The sequence below is a fragment of the Notolepis coatsorum genome, assembly GCF_963971535.1.
Source record: "Notolepis coatsorum genome assembly, chromosome: 11".
NCBI lineage: Eukaryota > Metazoa > Chordata > Actinopteri > Aulopiformes > Paralepididae > Notolepis > Notolepis coatsorum.
The window spans coordinates 69,105,025-69,125,815 of record NC_140175.1 but is presented as its reverse complement, the minus strand read 5'-3'; the positions used below and the strand labels follow the sequence as shown (position 1 = coordinate 69,125,815).

Here is a 20,791-nt window from a genome sequence, read left to right as displayed (position 1 = left end):
AGTGTTGGTGTATAGCAGGGGTGGCCAACCAGTCAGAGACTAAGAGCCACAAAAAAATGACTGTGGTACCACAAAGAGCCACACCATATACCAGCGTTTCTCAACCTTTTTTTTCAGTCACGGCACCCTTCATGTGTTTATAGGTCTCACCCTCTGGCCTCTGAAGTTGCTAATGTCTTTTTTATTTGGGCCTCACAGGGTTAAAAGTACCCTGTGATACCCACGGTTTCAAAATTACAAAATCACTTTTAGCCATTTAAAAAAATAATGTTTATTTAAAAAATGTTAAAGGGGAACTATTTTACTATTTCTTTCACTATTTGGGCACTTTTACACAATTCCTGTGAGTCTATGGAACACCTAGGTTTTTTTCAAAAAAAATGCATTGTTTTGTATTTCTAATCAAGTACTAAAAACCGCATTTTTCTACCTTAAGATCTTAAGCCGTTTTGAGGCTGGGCTCCAACCACTGTGTGGCCTGGTGCCAACTGCCACATCAACTGCCACATTATTATGCAGCTGAGAAATCTCTGACATCACAGATATGCACATTTTCAGATGACTCAGTTCAGTGAGGGTGAATATTGTGAGAGGAGAATTGGAAGAATTCGCCAATATGAGAATTAGAGACATATATCCTATTAATATAAGTCCACATAGCTAAGAAACAATGGTAAACACTGAAAAAAGCCATTTATAAGATAGTTCCCCTTTAAGCACATGTATAGTCAATTGGTCCTGTTGTTCAGCCTCACAATGCTATTTGATAGTAAATGTGTTTATATGTCCCACCCTCTGGCCTCTGAAGTTGCTAATTTCTTTTTAATTTGGGCCTCACAGGGTTAACCTCTTAAGCCCGAGATATACAGTAAAAGTGTATATTTTCAGCATTATGTTTGTTTACCAATTATTTGAACTGTTATTAGTGAAATATAAGATTATAGAAATCTCAGGGCATTGAGTCGGAAACCGGCACATATTGACAGGAGGAAGTGGCACAGCCAAAAGTGAGTGTAGTCTTTTGAAGGAAGAGACTCAGGGCTTTCAAATTTCGAAAAACTACCCTACCCAGCTCACACCAGCCCCTGTCAATCATCTGACTTCTGGATTTACTTTTAAATTTCTCTTATTTTTTGGGATTATCTCCCACAAACCTGAACGTTATTGCCATAAAACAGAACGCAGTTAGTTTCTCTACCTTTCTGTGAACGTCTTGCAAAAAACGGTGTTGCAATATGATGAAAAATGGTGGAGAAATTTACATTATAAAAAAGATGGCAGAATTCAGTACTGTATCTACAAAACCTTCTGTTTAATCATCTTCCCTTTATTCATTTGCTTAGATTTTTCAGGTCTGGTCAATTTTAGCATGGTGTTATTTACAGTCAAAGATAATTTTTTTTTTAAATAGAATTGATATTCTCCTTTGGTTCATTACAATTTACTCAAGCCTAGTAACAGACACACTATTTCTGACACTGATCCATATATGTCCTTAGATTCAGATACCAAGAACATGCAAATGGACCATTTAAAAAAAAATTGTAAATGTTTATTCTACGTCCTTATGGAATGAGTGACATAAAAAAAAAAAAAAGTAAAAAATAAAAAAAAAAATAAAAAAAAAATTAAAAAATAATATTTTTTTTTTATTTTTTTTTATTTTTTTTTGTGGATGGAAGAGCCGCACATTGACGGGCAAAGAGCCGCATGCGGCTCGCGAGCCGCGGGTTGGCCACCCCTGGTGTATAGGCTATATAGTGTATTTCAATATAAGTTTAATTGATTAATGATATATTCGAAGGAATGCAGGTTTATAGCTATATCAACCCCCTCCAATGTACAGTAAATGACCAAGTATGGTTGTCTATATTGCAATGTACAGTTTTGCTTGTACAGTGTAAGTCTATCACCCACCCACCCCTCCTACCCAACCTCCTCCAACAGTTTCTACGTCAAATGTACTCTCTTTTCTGGACTCTTTTTGTATCACAAACAGTACTGTATTTGCAAATCTGGTATGTCATAAATGTATAGATGTAGCAGTATTGTCTATCTGTGTCATGTGTGTCATATATGTTATGAATTGAAAATGGGGGACCCTGATGTAAACAAGACGAAATTCTTTCTCTGGTCTGCATCCCCTTATGTAATTGAGCTGTACTGTACCCATTCTGCAATCTGTTAATAAAGTTTTCAATCAATCAATCAATCAAACAAAGGTCTGTCCCATTGTATACCAATCAATGGGATACATTGCATGTTGACCTGCATTCTTTCAAATGTATATAATTAATCATTAAAACAGATGTGTAACAAATAAGAAATACAAATTCCACAGAAGGCATTAAATTATTATTATTTTCAATCATTTCACAATAATTGCATAATTGTGTTTGAATATCTGAGTAATTATTTGTCCAAAATAGCTGGTTCAGATATGGTTAATCCAGCTGCCCTGTGATGAGATGAATCCATATTATTTATTTTTCCGACATCAAATGCGTAATTTCTTATCGTACAAATATTGTCATATTTATTTTAATTATGATTAAGTAATTAATTCCAAGGAGGCCTGTAGCGTTGACGTGAAGGAATCACTATGAGAACACAGTCTGTCAAGTTATAATAACATTTTAAATTAGTCAATCAATCATGAGATTTGATCCGTGGGCTGAGAGCATATTTAAGTGTGCTCCTCAGCACTCTTAAATCTGCTCTCAGCCACGATCAAATAAGATCTCAGGAAAGTTTGGAGACTCCCACTCCCAGCCCTAATATGTCTTAAATGGGCAGAAATCTGGCTAAGGCGAAATATTTTGTCGTAACTTCGTTCGGGAATGAGACCCAATATTATATCACACAACACTAGGGCTGGGGTAAAAAAAAATCGATTTCCCGATTCTGAATTGATCTTCATATTATCGATTCATAATATCCCAAGATCGATCTTTCACTAGCACACTACAGAAGGTTAACCCTTTACTATCACACTACAGACGGTTAACCGTGTGTGTAGTGCGATAGTAAAGGGTTAACCTTCTGTAGTGTGGTAGTGAAAGGGTTAACCCTGTCATGTGGCAGTAAAAGGGTTAACCTTCTGTATTGTCGCAGTGAAAGGGTTAACCCCGTCGTGTGGCAGTGAAAGGGTTAAAAAAAATATACCGGTATATACTGTCGTTCTGGGGAGGGTATAGCCCAGGGGTCGGCAACTAAGTTTGGCTTCGGGATAGGCATTTTCCATTGGTTCTCCCAGCCCACGTGACCTTTTCTAGCATTTCCATTGGCTATAGTGACAGTCAGACATAGATAATGATTGTGGAAACACAACAAATCGACAGGTTATGTATATAACCTAGTTATATGAGTACTGGCTAAGCGTCCCGCTCTTAAGCCATACCGAGATATACCTCATCTCATGTACCTATTGTACTCCATCAAAGAATAAACCCAAAATACACCCCTCACCTGCCAGGCCCCGCCCCTTAGTGGCGTGCTACATAGGACTGGGCATGGCCACCACTCACTCTTCCTCGGAAAAAATCGTTTCCAAAGAAAAGTTTCCCCAAAGGAACTCAGGGCACGCTAAGAGCGGGACGCTTAGCCAGTACTCATAACTAGGTTATATACATAACCTGTCGTTATATAGCGTACTTGCATCGCGTCCCGCTCTTAAGCCATACCGAGATATGGGGTAGAGCGGACGCGAGGCCTGACAGATGCACCCCGAGGACCTGTAAGCCCACATCAAGGGGGAAGGGGAGTCCAGTCACCCCATCCTTCCTAATGAAGAGGGGGCGCAGTCAACTCCACCCGAGTACGAACAAGAGGGAACTAGAACCCCTTGAACACACAGCACAGGCGGAACCACGTGTGACACAACACACTGTGGCCCATACCCACACACCCCTGCTACCCCACCAAAGGACGGGAAGCAGGAGAGGCCACAGACCTCAGAACCGCCTGGGAGACAGAACCCCCGGTCATGTCCATGAGGTAAAACCTTACGAAGGGACCCGGGGAGGACCATGAAGCTGCAGCACAGATGTCCTCCACGAGGCCCCACCCAGCAGAGCGGCAGAGGCTGCCACCCCACGAGTGGAGTGCGCCCTGACGCCCCCAGGGGGAGCCAGCCCGGCCAACGTGTAGCAAAGGGCAACGCCCTCGCACAACCAACGGGACAGGCGCTGTTTCGATAGTGCCTTACCAGCACGAGAACCACCGTAACAGACAAACTGAACGGTAGCCACGAGGCCCTGAGTACGGCTGAGGTAAATCCCCAAAGCCCGGACCGGACATGACAGGTGAAGGCCCGCCTCCAACTCACTAGCGTGAGGAGGTGGATGAAACGCCTGAACCACAATATCCCTGGAGCAAAAGGAACTCCGGATATTTATAGGCACGAAGGCAGGATTAGGCCGCAGAGTGGCACCGCAATCGGAACGAAAGACAGGCACTCTGGTCGTACCAAGAGAGCACAAAGCTCACCCACGCGTTCTAATCGCTGCCAATTCCATACCGTGGCGGTACAGGCTTTAGCAGCCCACCATCCACTCGCCGGGCCGACCCACCTCATGGCGTCGGCCGGGCGGGGCACTGTTTCAACATGTCAAAAGCAAAGGACTGATGCTAACACGGAGCACCAGTGGTGGGTGTAAACAGCAACCTCCACTGTGGTGTGCACCATGAAGGGGTTAATGAATAAATGAACTAACACCACGAACATACTGTAGAATGGGCAAGCCCATGTACACAACGTTAAGGGGAGGCGGACCAGAGAGAACCAGTCCCGCATTCATTCATAATATTCACAACAGCACACCAGCCCTAGACATCAGCCCATTTACCCATGAAGGTAAACAAAGCTCCCCCCGCACTACTCCCCCAGTAGACACCGATTGACCGTCAGCATGAATGGTTGAGAGGAGGGAAGATTGTAGCATAGACAAACATTCCCGTAGCAGAGAGACAGAACAAAAACAGTAGCCTCACTATAGCATAGCGTTCAACGCTAATGTGGACAGAAAACAGTCAGCTGAGCCACAACACAGGCCGCCGCTAAATTCCACCCTGCAGCAGTATAGCTCTACTGCCACCCGCTGGGCCGACTCGCTCTCAAGCATCGGCTCCCAGGTGGGGCACCGTCCAGCCCCGCCGAGGCACAGGATCGATGCTACCTGGCTAGGCTACCTAGCCACGGCACACCCGCCCTGCACCCTGTTGTCAACCCATTTACCCGTAAAGGGAAATATAGGACTCAGCAAAACCCCCCACATTAGCTACCGACTGACCTTCATCAATGAACCGGTTTAAGGGGAGGGAAAAGCGGCAACATCCCACGGCGGGGAACATTAAAACAGTGCCCAGCATGTCAGCAGTAGTGTTAGCATTTAGCATTAGCATTTAGCGTTAGCATTAGTGTTTCAGCAGCACGCTCCAGGACCGCTTGGAACCCGTCCACTTCAGTGGAACGTTCACCAAACCATCCCGCCCCTGGCGCCGACACACAACATGGTTGTGTAACAAAACAACCCAGCATTACTAACTGTTACAAAGGGTCAGATTAAACCGAATATATATATTTACTGATTGATATATATTGCATAATATTTGTATATCGTTTGATATCCCTTGTGTATTCTTTGTACATATACATGGAATATCCCTTTAACCTAGTACAGACCATAATATTTCGTTCTCTTATTGGATAGCGTTCCACCAGCGCCATTGCCATACCCCCAGAGTCGAGTTCAAAGCCACCGTCAAGGCTTGTCTCAACATGCCCGGTTCTGCCCAAGACTACGAGACAGGAATAAGGCTGGTACTAGTTTATTCGCCTAACATATAAATATGGCGCAGGTGAATACAGAAGTAGTTCGAGTTCGAGTTACCCAAGTGAAGCCTCACCCACGATACGACGTGCGGTGAAGTAGGGCCCGTTTTGCCAAAATAGAGTCTTGTCTTATCCTAATACGTTTGTTCAACGTATCGTTCGCTTCTTACTAGTAAAGCCTTCATCACGAGTCAACGACCAAGTGAAGTGAGCCACCGTGCGTCTAAATAGAGCACTTATAGCCGCGTGCGAATAGGATAGTAAAGTGTCAGAGCTTAGTTGAATAACGTCAAGTTCAACCTAGTTAATGTGAAGTACCGCGCACCGGAGTATCTACAACGGTGAATGCAGAGCCCCTTTCCGGCTGGATTATTATTATTATATTGCTTTGGACCAGGCTGTTGGAGCGGAGAAGAATCGTCTACACCCCACTACTGTGGGATTTACCCGTGACGTGAGGAACATCAATCGAGCCCGTCTCAAGGAGAGGCTGGCCGGCTTTCACCTGTGCTGCACGCATACTGGATTACAGCTGCTGCTTTTCGTCTGCTGATCCAGGGAGTAATATACCGCCTCCCATAGCAGGAGCTTATTGAGTCCCCGCTGATCCAGACTTTGCATTCGAACATTTCCTCCCCCTGCTGGCTTACAACCGGTGGGAACCCCCTACCAGTATCCCCCGCTGCCTCCCCAGAGTACCATAGATATAATTCCTAATATTCAGGTTGTATTCTTATCTCCTGCGTAATATGAGAATGGACATTCGTTATTGATTTACCTATGCACATTCCTTTGCCTTATAAGCGCATCTAGAGTAAAGTATATTATGTATTCTTGCTGCTAATAAATATTCTTAACCCAGATTTGTGTGGAAACCGTATCATTGTGGAGGTGTTCTCATCATATACTCATGTACTGTATGGCCAGTAGTAATGTACATAAGACGGTAGTGGTTTAATGATACCATACTTATTAATACAGTCAGGGAATTGTACCCCTCAGTTACAATTGGTCCTTCGAGCCCCGGATAAGAATTAGCGTAATATTAATATAATATTAATATTAACATGGCCGATGATGAACACTAGATCGCCCGGAGCGCAGACGGCAGCCACCTCTTCACCTAGAGGACTACGTTGTCAGTCCAATACCTAGCTTTAAAAGGAAGTTAAATACGGATAAAGTAACTAAAGCGGATAGTAAAATTATGTCCAACCCTACCGACCAGGCTACCCCGCCAGTAGAGACCCTAGTGGGTTCTAACGTAACTGACCAAGCTCACGGTGGGGACCAGGAGGGACCCGACATGACTTTACCCCCCGCCAACGTCGACGAGGTAGTCCCCGGAGAGCTCCAGGATAAAGAAAGCCCTCCAGGGATGGAACCCGACCCACCACAAGAAGAGACGCACACCCAGGAGATGGATCTCCTCGGTACGCGACAGGAGAACGGATCTCCAACGAGTACTGCCGGGAGCCGATCGCCTCGAACGGCGTCTTCCCCCAGCGAGGCGGACAAGATGCTGGCGCAGGCACTCATCGCCACCCTGGCAGCCTCCACCGAACGCGATCGACTTCAAGCGCAACAGACGCGCGAGCGCGAACATTCTGCAACCGAGCGAGAGCGCTTCCAGGCGCAACAAAGTGAAGACAACCGCATAAGACTGGAGACCAGACGCCTTCAGACGGAAGAGAACATTGAAAGAAGCCGCGCTGATGCACAGCACGCCGCCGCCAATGCACAGCGCGACGTCGCAAATGCACAGCTCCACGCCGCCCATGCCAGCGCCAATGCCCAGCGCGACGCCGCCCAGGCCAGCGCCAATGCACAGCGCGACGCCGCCAATGCCCACCGCGAAGCAGCACGCGACGCAGCCCATGCCCAGCGCGAGGCAGAGCGCGACCGGCTGCAGGCGCAGCTGATGGACAAATTGGTTGCCATGGCGACACCCCCTCTCTCCGCACGGAGCTCCCGGAGATCGTCACGACAAGGGTCTAGGACGCATTCCCCTACCCGACCAAGCGACCCGGGACCCCGCCAACAGGAGGATCCTGTCCACGTCTCCGAACCCCCTCCCCGGCCGGTCCATACGAGACCCAGCAACCGGGAAGAACCGGACCACGCCGAGAGACTGAACAGAAGACTCCAGGTCCTAGCAGAGGAAGAGGAGGAGGAAGAGGAGGAATGTCAAGCCGACCAGCAGCAACGTACTCTGGACCAGGAGGCCCAGTACAGCCCCGACCAGCAGCAACGTACTCTGGACCAGGAGGTCCAGTACAGCCCAGACGTCAGCCCCGAGGCCCTGCGCTACAAACCCCCGACTCAACTCACGGGTGAGTTTGACGCACCGCCAGCCCCGAGGAACAGCACCTGGGTACCCGACCTTCGGTACCCACCAAGTACCAGCCCAAGACGACACGCACGGGGAGACTCGCCCAGGAGGCCTCTCCCCCAACGCTCACCGATGTGCCAGTCATCCATGGCATCGTACCTTGGCACACCGACGTTCCCGGACTTCACACACGAGAACAGAGCACAGTACACAGAGCTACGAATGTGCTTAGAGACTATGCTGTCCGACGTACCAGATGAACCGTACAAGTATGCTATCCTACTCAAGCACCTGAAGGTGCCCAGAGCGCACAATATAGCGCTGGCATATTCCAGCTCTACTACCCCATACACCGCGGCTCTAGAAGCCCTCGACCAACGTTATGGACGCATATGGGACTATGTGATACAGGAGATAAGAGACATTGACCGTCTCCCCCCAGCCAGAGACAACAGAGCATTAGATGACCTCTCTATCAAGGTACAGTCCCTGGTAGGGATGCTGGGGTCCCAAAAGGAAAAGGGGATCTATGAACTGTACGCTAACTCTAATGTAGAGAGGATACTAGAGAAGCTCCCTCCCGCCCGACAAGAGCGCTTTCGGCGGCAGAGAGACCACCGCGACCCCAACGGTCCAGAGGCATCCCTCCTAGACCTATCTGAGTTCCTCGCCAGGGAGGTCAGTAGCCTACGACTCGACACGTTCGTATGGAGTGGACCAAGCCCAAGACCAGGACCTCGGGGATCAACAGATAACCGCCGGTTGGTGACCGTTATGCACCAAGCCGAATCAGTACCGCAGCACAAGAACCACAACACCCCCTCGACGAAAGAGGACCAGTGGAAGATTGAGTGCCAGTACTGTGAGGGAGAACATTGGCTGTACCAATGCGACACTTTCGGGAAGCTGACCACGGACGAGGTGAGTCAGTGGATCAAGGACCACCGCCGCTGCTTCCGCTGCGCGCGCAGCCACCTAGCAGCTGAGTGCCGCTTGAAGAAGAAGTGCAGCAGGTGCGGTGGCACCCACCTGGAGGTCCTGCATGACATCAACAGGCGTCAGCCAGGACAACAGAGTGGGCCCGTCGCGGTAATGTACCATGCCGAGGCGGTGGCACCAGTACCGAAGAGCCACCAGACCGCTCCCTACTGTACCTACTGCGACGGCGGACACTGGCTGGCACAGTGCGCCGAATATAAGACACTGAACCCCGTCCAAGCTGACCAGTGGCGTGAGGCGGCCCAGGCGGGCGCCGCTTACCGCGCAGCACTGTGCGGAGCCCACCAGAAGATCCAAGGCAACCGACCAACAGGAGTGCTCCACATTGACCAGCATAGCGGGACCCCCCCGAGTGCTCCTCAAAGTGGTCAGAGTGCTCCTGAGCTACGAGGACAAGGTCCTGGACACTTACGCCGTCCTGGACGATGGGTCTGAAAAGACTCTCCTCCTCGCTTCCGCAGCAGCCCAGTTGGGCCTGCGGGGTGTCAAAGATACCATGACCATACGCACCATCAGAAGGGACCAGAAGACCATAAAAGGTGAAAAGGTCTCTTTCAAGATAGCAGCGGTGGACCAGCCCGAGAAGCAGTATAGTATAACCAACGTCTTCACCAGCCACGACATAGGCTTGTCTCAGTACACCTACCCCATCCCACAGCGAGCTGATGGCTAAGTATGTGCACCTACGTCAACTACCTATACCGCTTATCGACGGCGCCACACCGACCCTGCTCATCGGCCCCGACCACGCGGACCTCATTCTCCCAATTGAGGCGGCCCACATCGGACCCAAAGGATGCCCAGTCGCGGTTCAGACCCGACTGGGATGGACGCTCCAGGGCCCCCTCTACGGACTTGACAGTCAACCCACGTCTACACGCTGCCTACACACAAAGGCGAGCGACACCGGCCACTCCCTCGTACAGCAGAGGCTATTGACCTTAAGCGAGAGGCCCGTGAGAGAACCGTGGGCACCAGAGGGAGTTCGGAACTCCACCCCCCTCAGCTGCGCTCCAGACGTAGCTGACCTCGAACCCAGCACCCCAAGCGACTCCTTGACGGGGCGGCCGGCACCGGCCCCTCCTCAGACGGGGTACAGAGCAAACAAGAGAAACAGACGGAGGAGGAGGAGGCACAGCCAAGCACAGATCAAAAGCAGTCTCAGGCCCGCTTCCTCCTAAGCCCCCCTTCATCCCGTCCAGTCGTCATGACCATAGACCAGTCACTACCCCGAGCTGCGTGGCCGGCCGGCCGCGTAAGCAAAGTGACCACTGGTGCCGACGGAAAGGTCAGAGCGGCAGAATTGCTCGTCCAAGGGCGGACCTACAACCGACCCGTGGCGAGGCCGATAGAGTCGCCAAGGCTCCCCGACTCGCTTAATGACGACCATGACCCACTGACTTTGTGAACTGCCTACCCTCACAACGGACATTGAGTAGTGGACAGTGCGGTTAATCTGTCTCTGCTTATCTAATTAGGTGGGACTAATTAGGAGGCAGCTGTTACAAAGGGTCAGATTAAACCGAATATATATATTTACTGATTGATATATATTGCATAATATTTGTATATCGTTTGATATCCCTTGTGTATTCTTTGTACATATACACGGAATATCCCTTTAAGGCGAGACACTGCAGGTGAATAGTCAAATATACTTTTTTTGTTGATTTTGAGATTGTTATATTTTGCTTCCTAAACATGTCTTCTATGAAACTAGTGACAATAAAACGTCAATAACACACATTTAGTTGTTTATTTTACATCATTTTGCCTTATTGCATCCATAAATGTGCACATATTTAATGGGGAAGTGCCTCATTTGCATATATAAACATAAATTTCAGAAAACTTGCAATATATTTTTTCTTAGTTTATATGTACATAACAAATTGGGAAAGTTTCATAGTGATATCTATTCAAATATTTTTTGCCTATTAGGGGGTACTACACTGTACTACACTGTTTGTAGCGTGTGTGTAGTTCTGTTCAGTTCAATAACATCATTATTATTATTATTCAGTTATCAGGCATGTGTTTAGGTTGTCTATTACTAATGGTTTGATTAGGTATTGTGTTTGTAAATATCTGTTTATTAAAAAAAAGTATGGCATTTTACAATACAGAACTTTGAAGGCGTTTTCCCAAAAATGAGTTTTAAGAGTTTTTCCTCATACTCTGAGCCAGAAATCTCCACTTCAGTAGCACTCACATACACCAAAACTTCCAGTTCTATTCATATCTATGTTCTGAAGGTATTTACAGAAGGGTTTGTTGATATCGCATTCATACCCTGATTTATATCACATTTTATTCCTAAAAACATGGCGAAATATGGAATTTTACCATAAAAATGGACTGAATGGAGTATTTTCTGATTTATGGAGTGATAAAAAGAGATATCCAAAATCCCCTCTGTAATAACCTTTGGCTCTAATATGTCAACAAAATGAAACTATAATTTTGAAAATGGCTTTATCCAATGTTCAGATTTCTGTCCTGGAATTATATGCAAATTAGTGCATATTTAAGTAGATCATGCCTCATTTGCATATTTAAACATACAATTTCAGAAAACTTGTAATACAAAAAAGTCTTGTCTTAATATAAGTAATCAACTGGGGAAGTTTCATTGTGATATCTATTAGTTAATTTATTTACCCTATTCACCTGCAGTGTCTCCCCTTAACCTAGTACAGACCATAATATTTCGTTCTCTTATTGGATAGCGTTCCACCAGCGCCATTGCCATACCCCCAGAGTCGAGTTCAAAGCCACCGTCAAGGCTTGTCTCAACATGCCCGGTTCTGCCCAAGACTACGAGACAGGAATAAGGCTGGTACTAGTTTATTCGCCTAACATATAAATATGGCGCAGGTGAATACAGAAGTAGTTCGAGTTCGAGTTACCCAAGTGAAGCCTCACCCACGATACAACGTGCGGTGAAGTAGGGCCCGTTTTGCCCCAAAATAGAGTCTTGTCTTATCCTAATACGTTTGTTCAACGTATCATTCGCTCCTTACTAGTAAAGCCTTCATCACGAGTCAACGACCAAGTGAAGTGAGCCACCGTGCGTCTAAATAGAGCACTTATAGCCGCGTGCGAATAGGATAGTAAAGTGTCAGAGCTTAGTTGAATAACGTCAAGTTCAACCTAGTTAATGTGAAGTACCGCGCACCGGAGTATCTACAACGGTGAATGCAGAGCCCCTTTCCGGCTGGATTATTATTATTATATTGCTTTGGACCAGGCTGTTGGAGCGGAGAAGAATCGTCTACACCCCACTACTGTGGGATTTACCCGTGACGTGAGGAACATCAATCGAGCCCGTCTCAAGGAGAGGCTGGCCGGCTTTCAATCCTGTGCTGCACGCATACTGGATTACAGCTGCTGCTTTTCGTCTGCTGATCCAGGGAGTAATATACCGCCTCCCATAGCAGGAGCTTATTGAGTCCCCGCTGATCCAGACTTTGCATTCGAACATTTCCTCCCCCTGCTGGCTTACAACCGGTGGGAACCCCCTACCAGTATCCCCCGCTGCCTCCCCAGAGTACCATAGATATAATTCCTAATATTCAGGTTGTATTCTTATCTCCTGCGTAATATGAGAATGGACATTCGTTATTGATTTACCTACGCACATTCCTTTGCCTTATAAGCGCATCTAGAGTAAAGTATATTATGTATTCTTGCTGCTAATAAATATTCTTAACCCAGATTTGTGTGGAAACCGTATCATTGTGGAGGTGTTCTCATCATATACTCATGTACTGTATGGCCAGTAGTAATGTACATAAGACGGTAGTGGTTTAATGATACCATACTTATTAATACAGTCAGGGAATTGTACCCCTCAGTTACACTAACACTAGCATCAATGCCTGATGACACAGGGCTCACCTGTGTGCGAGGTTGCACCTCGCACGCTGTTTCCTCGATCTGCTGCCACAAGACGAGGGAACATCAGAATAGACCCGACGTGTCGTTGGAACATACCCCGAAGATGCCAGGGGTAAGCAAATCTCCGTAAGTACCCAATATTATCTAAACGTTTTCAAATCAACTAGTTGCATAGGGCGACTTGCATCCGCTATGATGGAAACGAAATTAGAGGAAGAGTGAGTGGTGGCCATGCCCAGTCCTATGTAGCACACCACTAAGGGGCGGGGCCTGGCAGGTGAGGGGTGTATTTTGGGTTTATTCGTTGATGGAGTACAATAGGTACATGAGATGAGGTATATCTCGGTATGGCTTAAGAGCGGGACGCGATGCAAGTATGCTATATAACTACGAAACCACTTACTGAGACATCACCCAGACATATGCAAAAGCCAATGTTCCAATAAAAAGTCCATTCATGTAACTGCTTGAGTCAATTCTTAATTGATATTTTTAACAATGCAACATGTTAGAGGGTTCCTTGAACCATTTACATTTTATAGCATTGAATCCAATTTAATCGGAAATCGAATCGATTCGGGACCTTGTGAATCGGAATCTAATTTAATCGGATTCGATTCGAGACCTTGTGAATCGGAATCTAATTTAATCGGATTCGATTCGGGACCTTGTGAATCTAATCGATTCGGGAAATCAGTGGCGATACCCAGCCCTACACAACACATGTACACAATGTGATATCACACAACACACAATAATAATATGATATCACAAAACACACATACACAATATTATATCACACAAAAGAGGGGTACAGTACTGAGTAAAAGAGAAGTACAGTACTGAGTAAAAGAGAGGTAGAGTAAAAGAGAGGTAGAGTAAAAGAGAAGTACAGTACCGAGTAAAATAGAGGTACAGTAAAAGAGAGCTACAGTACTGAGTAAAAGGGCTACATTACTGAGTAAAAGGGCTACAGTACTGAGTAAAAGGGCTAGAGTACTGAGTAAAGGGGCTACAGTACTGAGTAAAAGGGCTAGCGTACTGAGTAAAAGGGCTACATTACTGAGTAAAAGGGCTATAGTACTGAGTAAAAGGGCTATAGTACTGAGTAAAAGGGCTACATTACTGAGTAAAAGGGCTACATTACTGAGTAAAAGGGCTATAGTACTGAGTAAAAGGGCTACAGTACTGAGTAAAATCCTACAGTACTGAATAAAAGGGCTACAGTACTGGTTAAAAACAAGTAAACCTACCATTCCTATATTGGTGACGAGGTTGGAGAGCTCCAGCCAGGCTCCCCAGTGCAGCGGCATGGAATGAGTCGCCTCAACAAACACATCCACTGCCTCTTTCAGCAGGTCCAGCTTCCTCAGCACCACACCGTAGCTGTTTACACACACACACACACACACACACACACACGATAAGAGGAGATTCTCTGCACTATACAGCACTATATGAAAATGGTTGGAATATAATTTACTGTCTCCAGGCATTACTAATAAGCTCTCTGGTTCTAACAGGTAGAGACCTTCACTGTCTCCAGGCATTACTAAAGCTCTCTGGTTCTAACAGGTAGAGACCTTCACTGTCTCCAGGCATTACTAAAGCTCTCTGGTTCTTACAGGTAGAGACCTTCACTGTCTCCAGGCATTACTAAAGCTCTCTGGTTCTAACAGGTAGGGGGACCTTGTCTCCTCTCCAGGCATTACTAAAGCTCTCTGGTTCTTACAGGTAGAGACCTTCACTGTCTCCAGGCATTACTAACGCTCTCTGGTTCTTACAGGTAGAGACCTTCACTGTCTCCAGGCATTACTAAAGCTCTCTGGTTCTTACAGGTAGAGACCTTCACTGTCTCCAGGCATTACTAAAGCTCTCTGGTTCTTACAGGTAGAGATCTTCACTGTCTCCAGGCATTACTAAAGCTCTCTGGTTCTTACAGGTAGAGACCGTCACTGTCTCCAGGCATTACTAAAGCTCTCTGGTTCTAACAGGTAGAGGGACCTTCACTGTCTCCAGGCATTACTAAAGCTCTCTGGTTCTTACAGGTAGAGATCTTCACTGTCTCCAGGCATTACTAAAGGCTTTAAAGCTCTCTGGTTCTTACAGGTAGAGATCTTCACTGTCTCCAGGCATTACTAAAGGCTTTAAAGCTCTCTGGTTCTTACAGGTAGAGGGTGAATCCATCCAGCTCTCCTGCTCGGTGCTTCGTACTCAGCTCCACCCTCAGCTCTCGCAGTGCCTCGTTTCGCACCTGGCCCTTCTCCAGAGGACCTACAGTCAAACACAGCACACAAAAACAAACAGGGCTAAGTATCTCCAGATTACCTAAAGAGCTACAGGCTGTCCTCTGGAGGGAAACTTCAGTAATTATGTGGCTGATTTCTTGAATGACCAATCAGTTTTCAGCTATTTAATGAATATAGCCTACAAAACAAAACATTTAGGAATAGATCAAACTAAAACACAGTAAAAGACCAACACTACAGACTATCGCACAAACACACTTTTTGAAAAGTGCTTCCCACAGTATTAGGCTAGCCACCTTCATTTTAAGACCTCTAACACACGTCACTATGACAGCAGGCCCTGGTGCCTTTTCCCATTTACCATGTTGTCCTTGATGCTGCATGAGGAGTTAATGGGAAATTGCATTTCAACAGGATTTTATGTTTTGTTAAAGCTCCATTTTTTTTTAAAGCCAATGCCTGCAGACTTGGGAGCAGCCGGCAAATATGTCACCCATGAGAGGTCTATTGGTTCTCAACTTGGGGTCTGGTCCTTGAGGAGTTTCCAGGGGTTCCCCAGAACACAGAGGAATAGTTTCATTTCACTCAGTGATAGAATGTATCAGAATGATTATTCTGATCATAGGTTTCACTCTCTCCACTCGTCTCTCCTCAACTGCAGCATAGACAGTCATGGGATTCTGGACTAAATCACATCTAACAACTAAAATCTTCTCAGGGGTCCGTGGCATAATGTGTATCAACTTTGGGGTCCTTGACATGAAGAAGGTTGAGAATCACTGGTCAGATGCAAAGTGTTATTTCCTTACCTAGACTGTCGACCGTCTCATCATCCTTCTTCTTTTCTCCTGACTGAGGGCAAAACATTTATAAATAAATGAATAAAAAAGACAGTCAGGTGACATTAGTATACAATACTTGGGACAGGTTTTAGTTAGGGATGGACCGAAGTAAAAATTCTTGTCCGAAACCGGGCGGCTAAGTGGCGCAGTGGGCAAGGCGCTCGCCACTAACGCAGGATATGCTGGGTTCGAGCCCAGCTCTCGGCGTTGATACCGGCTTGGCTGGTCGTTCATACTAACACAATTGGCAGTGTTAGGGGTGGGAAAGCCGGTGGGTGGGGATTGGACGTTGTGGACAGCGACTCCTACAGGTCGGTTGGTGCGCCTGTACAGCAGAATCAGGAAGTATCGGGGGCAGCGTGAGCCTCCCACGCGTTACTCCTCGCCACAGAGATCGCGCTGTTCAGGTGAAAAGATGCGACAGCTGCCTCCTCGTATACCGGAGAGGACACGTGATGCAAGGCTTGGTCCTCACTGCAGCCGACCAGTGGGAGGCATAGTCTAGCAACGTTTGAGACAGGGGGGGGGGTTAAAAAAAAGCAGCATGCATGTGAAATGATCCAGGTTTGAATTGGATTTGATGGAAACACCAGTTGATGATGGAGACAACATAATTTCACCTGCATACTGCTTTTTCGCCACAAGGTGCATTCCTAGTTTTAGTCCAGTCACCATATTACAGAGTGTAATTAGGAAGCTATTACTTCTCATAGCCCTATTATGAGACATGCATGTAAACATTTCACCAGAGGGGTCAGCGTGTAGGATCTGCCATTTGCAGTGACCCTGGAGCAGGGCTGTCAATTGGCTAAAAATGACATCCCTCTAAAAGAAAAATGAAAAAAAAACACATCACTTCAAACCATTAAAATATATATTATTGCGCATTATGTCCAGATTGAGAACGGCCATTATGCTACATTGCGAACAGGCTGTCTCTCTGAGAAAGATCAAATTAATGAACAAAACAGACATTCGTACACAGCAACACGCCTCCGAGCAAGGTGTGATAAACATGGAATAATATATTTTCCTTGACATGAAACAGGAAATAGTAACCAAACCATTGGGGACCTGCATGACGCTTCCATCTCTATTCCTTATCTAGAGGTCTTACCCCGAGGGATTATTTACAATAAAGTGCAAAAGTAGGCTACTTACATTATTGACGGAAGAACTCCCAAGACACTAATGTTAGCATAAAAAAGAATTGTAGGCCAGCTTGCATAAAACGTTGTCTCGAGATTCTGCAGATCACTCTCTCCACGGCCGAGTTGGACTCTGAACTCTCTGCCGTCATGCCGTGCCGTTGTTGTGGTGTTATAGTCACATTCTGCAGCTCAAGGAATAGACCTACATTTAATTGTCACTCCACTCAATTAAAGTGACGTTGCGTGTCTCCTGTCCATCACGCAGCACATTCAGGCCCAGGCGAGAGGTCGAGAGGAAGACAGCCGGGAGCGGTTTTATTTTCCACAATCAAATGTTTTTTTTTTCTTTTTTACAATTCAATTATTCATTTGACTACAGAGAGATTCACAGTCTTTAGGACACTTTGACAGGAATAGACACATTGGCTGTCTCAGGGATTGAACCTGTGATGTTCTGGTGACAGAACACTCTTAACCACCAGGCCACCCTGCTGTCCTGTTACGATTAAATGAAAAAGTTAAAAAAAACTCCAACACTCTTGTGGAATGAAAAGAGAATCCATAGCTACCAATATGGCACGTATGCCTGAGTTACAGCATCACATGTCATGATTTCAATCATGCATTGTTTGCCTACCAAGATGTGTGCGGCGATGATGTAAACAGATTAGTAGGCATTGCGACAGTGCCAGTTATCTCACCAGGTAGCGAGAATACATGTAGAGGAAATAGGCCTTTGCACTGTGACATCCCCTCAGGAAATAAGCAGCACGGTCATACTCTTTCAGGTCAAAGTAGGCCTTGGCCAGACCAAGTGCATCCAGGTCCTGTTTTTCTTCCTGTTGAGAGAGAGAGAGAGAGGGGGGGGGGGGGGGGCAAAAGACCCACACAGGTGTCGTGGAATATATTATCATGGCATTATAGACAGCTTGACTGGTTCACTCTGACCAGCTATGTAATGTGTGTGTGTCTCTTTAAGAGACTCCAAGATACCAACATCTCCCCAGCCATAGCAAGGTTGTTGTTGCTTCCCGTGACTGGGAACCATTTTTGTTTACCTTCGTCATCATATCTGATGCATTATGTTATGTCTGACAACTGTGTATTTAATATACGTCTGACCAGAGCTCTTGGTCACTTTACGGCCAGACGATTATGTGTGAACATGATGTATCTGTCTGTAAACTGTCCTTTCATTGTGGCCACGGTGAAATACATTTTTCTATTATTATTAATAATGACTCAGAATGATTTATAAACGGCTCATCGTTTTGTCTTTCAATATTTCCCATTACACAGGAAAAAAATTTAATACATAAACAGAAGGTTAAGGTCTACGATGAATTGGAAATGGGGGACCCTGGTGTAAACAAGACGAAAGTCTTTCTCTGGTCTGCATCCCCTTAACAATTGTATGTATTGAGCTGTACTGCACTGTACCCATTCTGCAATCTGTTAATAAAGTTTTCATTCATTCATTCATTTCATTCATTCATTCATAAGTCAAAATGGCTTTCAAGCTAAAGTGCAAAACATGCAAGGTAACAGTAATGTGCACAGCAATATACAATGTAACAAGTGATTATATTGAATATGAAAAAGATGTATATATATTTTTTTTATCCACTTTTTCTCCCATTTTCTATATTTTCTCCCATCCCAATTTCGTATCATCCAATTCAACCCTCCCCTGTCACGAACGCTGTTTCTTGCCTCCCACAAGCCGGCTGCAATGTGGACTAAGTCATACATAGCACAAGTCCCCTCCGGTACTTGAGGTAACAGCAGTCGCATCTTTTCACCTGCGCAGCTCGATCTCTCAGTGGCGAGGAGTAACGCGTGGGAGGCTCACGCTGCCCCCGACACTTCCTGATTCTACTGCGCAGGCGCACCAACCGACCTGTAGGAGTCGCTGTCCACAACGCCCGATCCCCACCCATCAGTTTCCCACCCCCTAATACGGCCAATGTGTATTAGTATGAACGACCAGCTAAACTGAAAGCAATATGGAGCGCTGGGCTCGAACAGGCGAGCCCAGCGTCTCCGTCATTCGTGGCGAGCGCCTTGCCCACTACGCCATGTAGCCGCCTAAAAAGATATATATATATACATTATGAAGCTTGAGTAAATATGCTAAGCTAATGTATGTACAGTATTATTAGATACAGTGATACACACAAGTATACACCACATGGTAGCAAACCATACTAGCCAGTGGTATAACTAATAAGAGTAGGTATATGATATGCATAATCAGCCTGAATATTCTACAAAGTATTCAGTAGTTCCCACAAGCAGGGATAATCCACCCTTCTACACATATATAGATAAAGTATATAGCGTGTACAGAGTGGGTATATACATATAGATATAGGTTTATATACAGATATATTCATTGTTGACATAGACCTTAGTGAGAGGGGGCGGTGGCGGTAGGTCGTCCCCAGGAAGTGGCTCCAAAGCAAATGCCAGTTCTGATGCCCTATACATATTACATATTAAACACAGGAATTAATAAAAGACGAATACATCTGGCTTAAACGTCAGCTACCACAACAACCGTTTCTTAAAGTAACTGGGTCGTTACTACATCGTTAACGTTAGTGACACTTGTTAACGTTAGCTAAAGGACAGGTAACAGCTAACTAGAGATGTTAGCTATTTACTACTACTACTACTACATACATCATTACTCAATAAAGGGACGATTCGCTAATCAATGCGGATAAAATGACTCTTACTTACCATTTAACGCTATGTACAAGTCCTCGCTCTTGGCAAAGGGATATGACTGATATTAGTTGTTTTTTAATGTGTTTCAAGTCTCCAAACTCACTGCACAGAGCCGCCATTTTTCTTCTTCTTCTATTCTCTTCGTCTTCTTCTTCCTTTCCTGTCTTCTAAAGGCGGTTGGCGTCCAATTTAAGATGCATTACCGCCACCTGCTGCTCATGAGTGTGAACTATTGTATCAGTGTCCTTTTGCTTAACCGTGTTGAAAGTTTTGAAACGGTTGATTGATTGATTGATTGATTGATTGATTGATTGAATTGATTGATTGATTGAACATTTTAATGATCAGATTGCAGAATGGGTACAGTACAGTACAACTCAATACACACAATTGTTAAGGGGATGCAGACCAGAGAAATATTTTCGTCTTGTTTACATCAGGGTCCCCCATTTTCAATTCATAATGACATACACAACATACAGATATACAGATATAAGAATCTAATCTAAACATCTAATCTAATCATGACATTTATAAAATACATGACATACAGATATACAGTACTGTTACAACAAAACAGGAGCAGTTGAAACGAGAGAGTGCTAATGAGTGTGGAATACATTTTTTATGTGCTGCAAGCACTGTTACTCATTACATAATCTTCCATAATTCCATTTTCTTTCAGATTTGCTATCAATATATTCCTCTCTGATATTTCCTGCAGTGTAGCCTATAATGACATCCCTCCAGTC

At 45.6% G+C, this 20,791-nt stretch overlaps 1 protein-coding gene across 1 annotated transcript in view; it reads right to left on the bottom strand.

Annotated features, from left to right (window-relative positions):
* cdc23 (CDC23 (cell division cycle 23, yeast, homolog)) overlaps positions 1-20,158 on the bottom strand; it is a gene marked incomplete at its 5' end in the record, with an annotated part of 45,820 nt that extends 25,662 nt beyond the window's left edge. The window contains 6 exons of the mRNA XM_084324726.1: positions 14,318-14,450; positions 15,233-15,338; positions 16,123-16,165; positions 18,008-18,145; positions 19,716-19,788; positions 20,052-20,158. Of these exons, the coding sequence (XP_084180852.1) occupies positions 14,318-14,450; positions 15,233-15,338; positions 16,123-16,165; positions 18,008-18,145; positions 19,716-19,788; positions 20,052-20,158 (600 nt within the window). The remainder of the gene's footprint in view (positions 1-14,317; positions 14,451-15,232; positions 15,339-16,122; positions 16,166-18,007; positions 18,146-19,715; positions 19,789-20,051) is intronic.
* Positions 20,159-20,791: the final 633 nt, after the last annotated feature.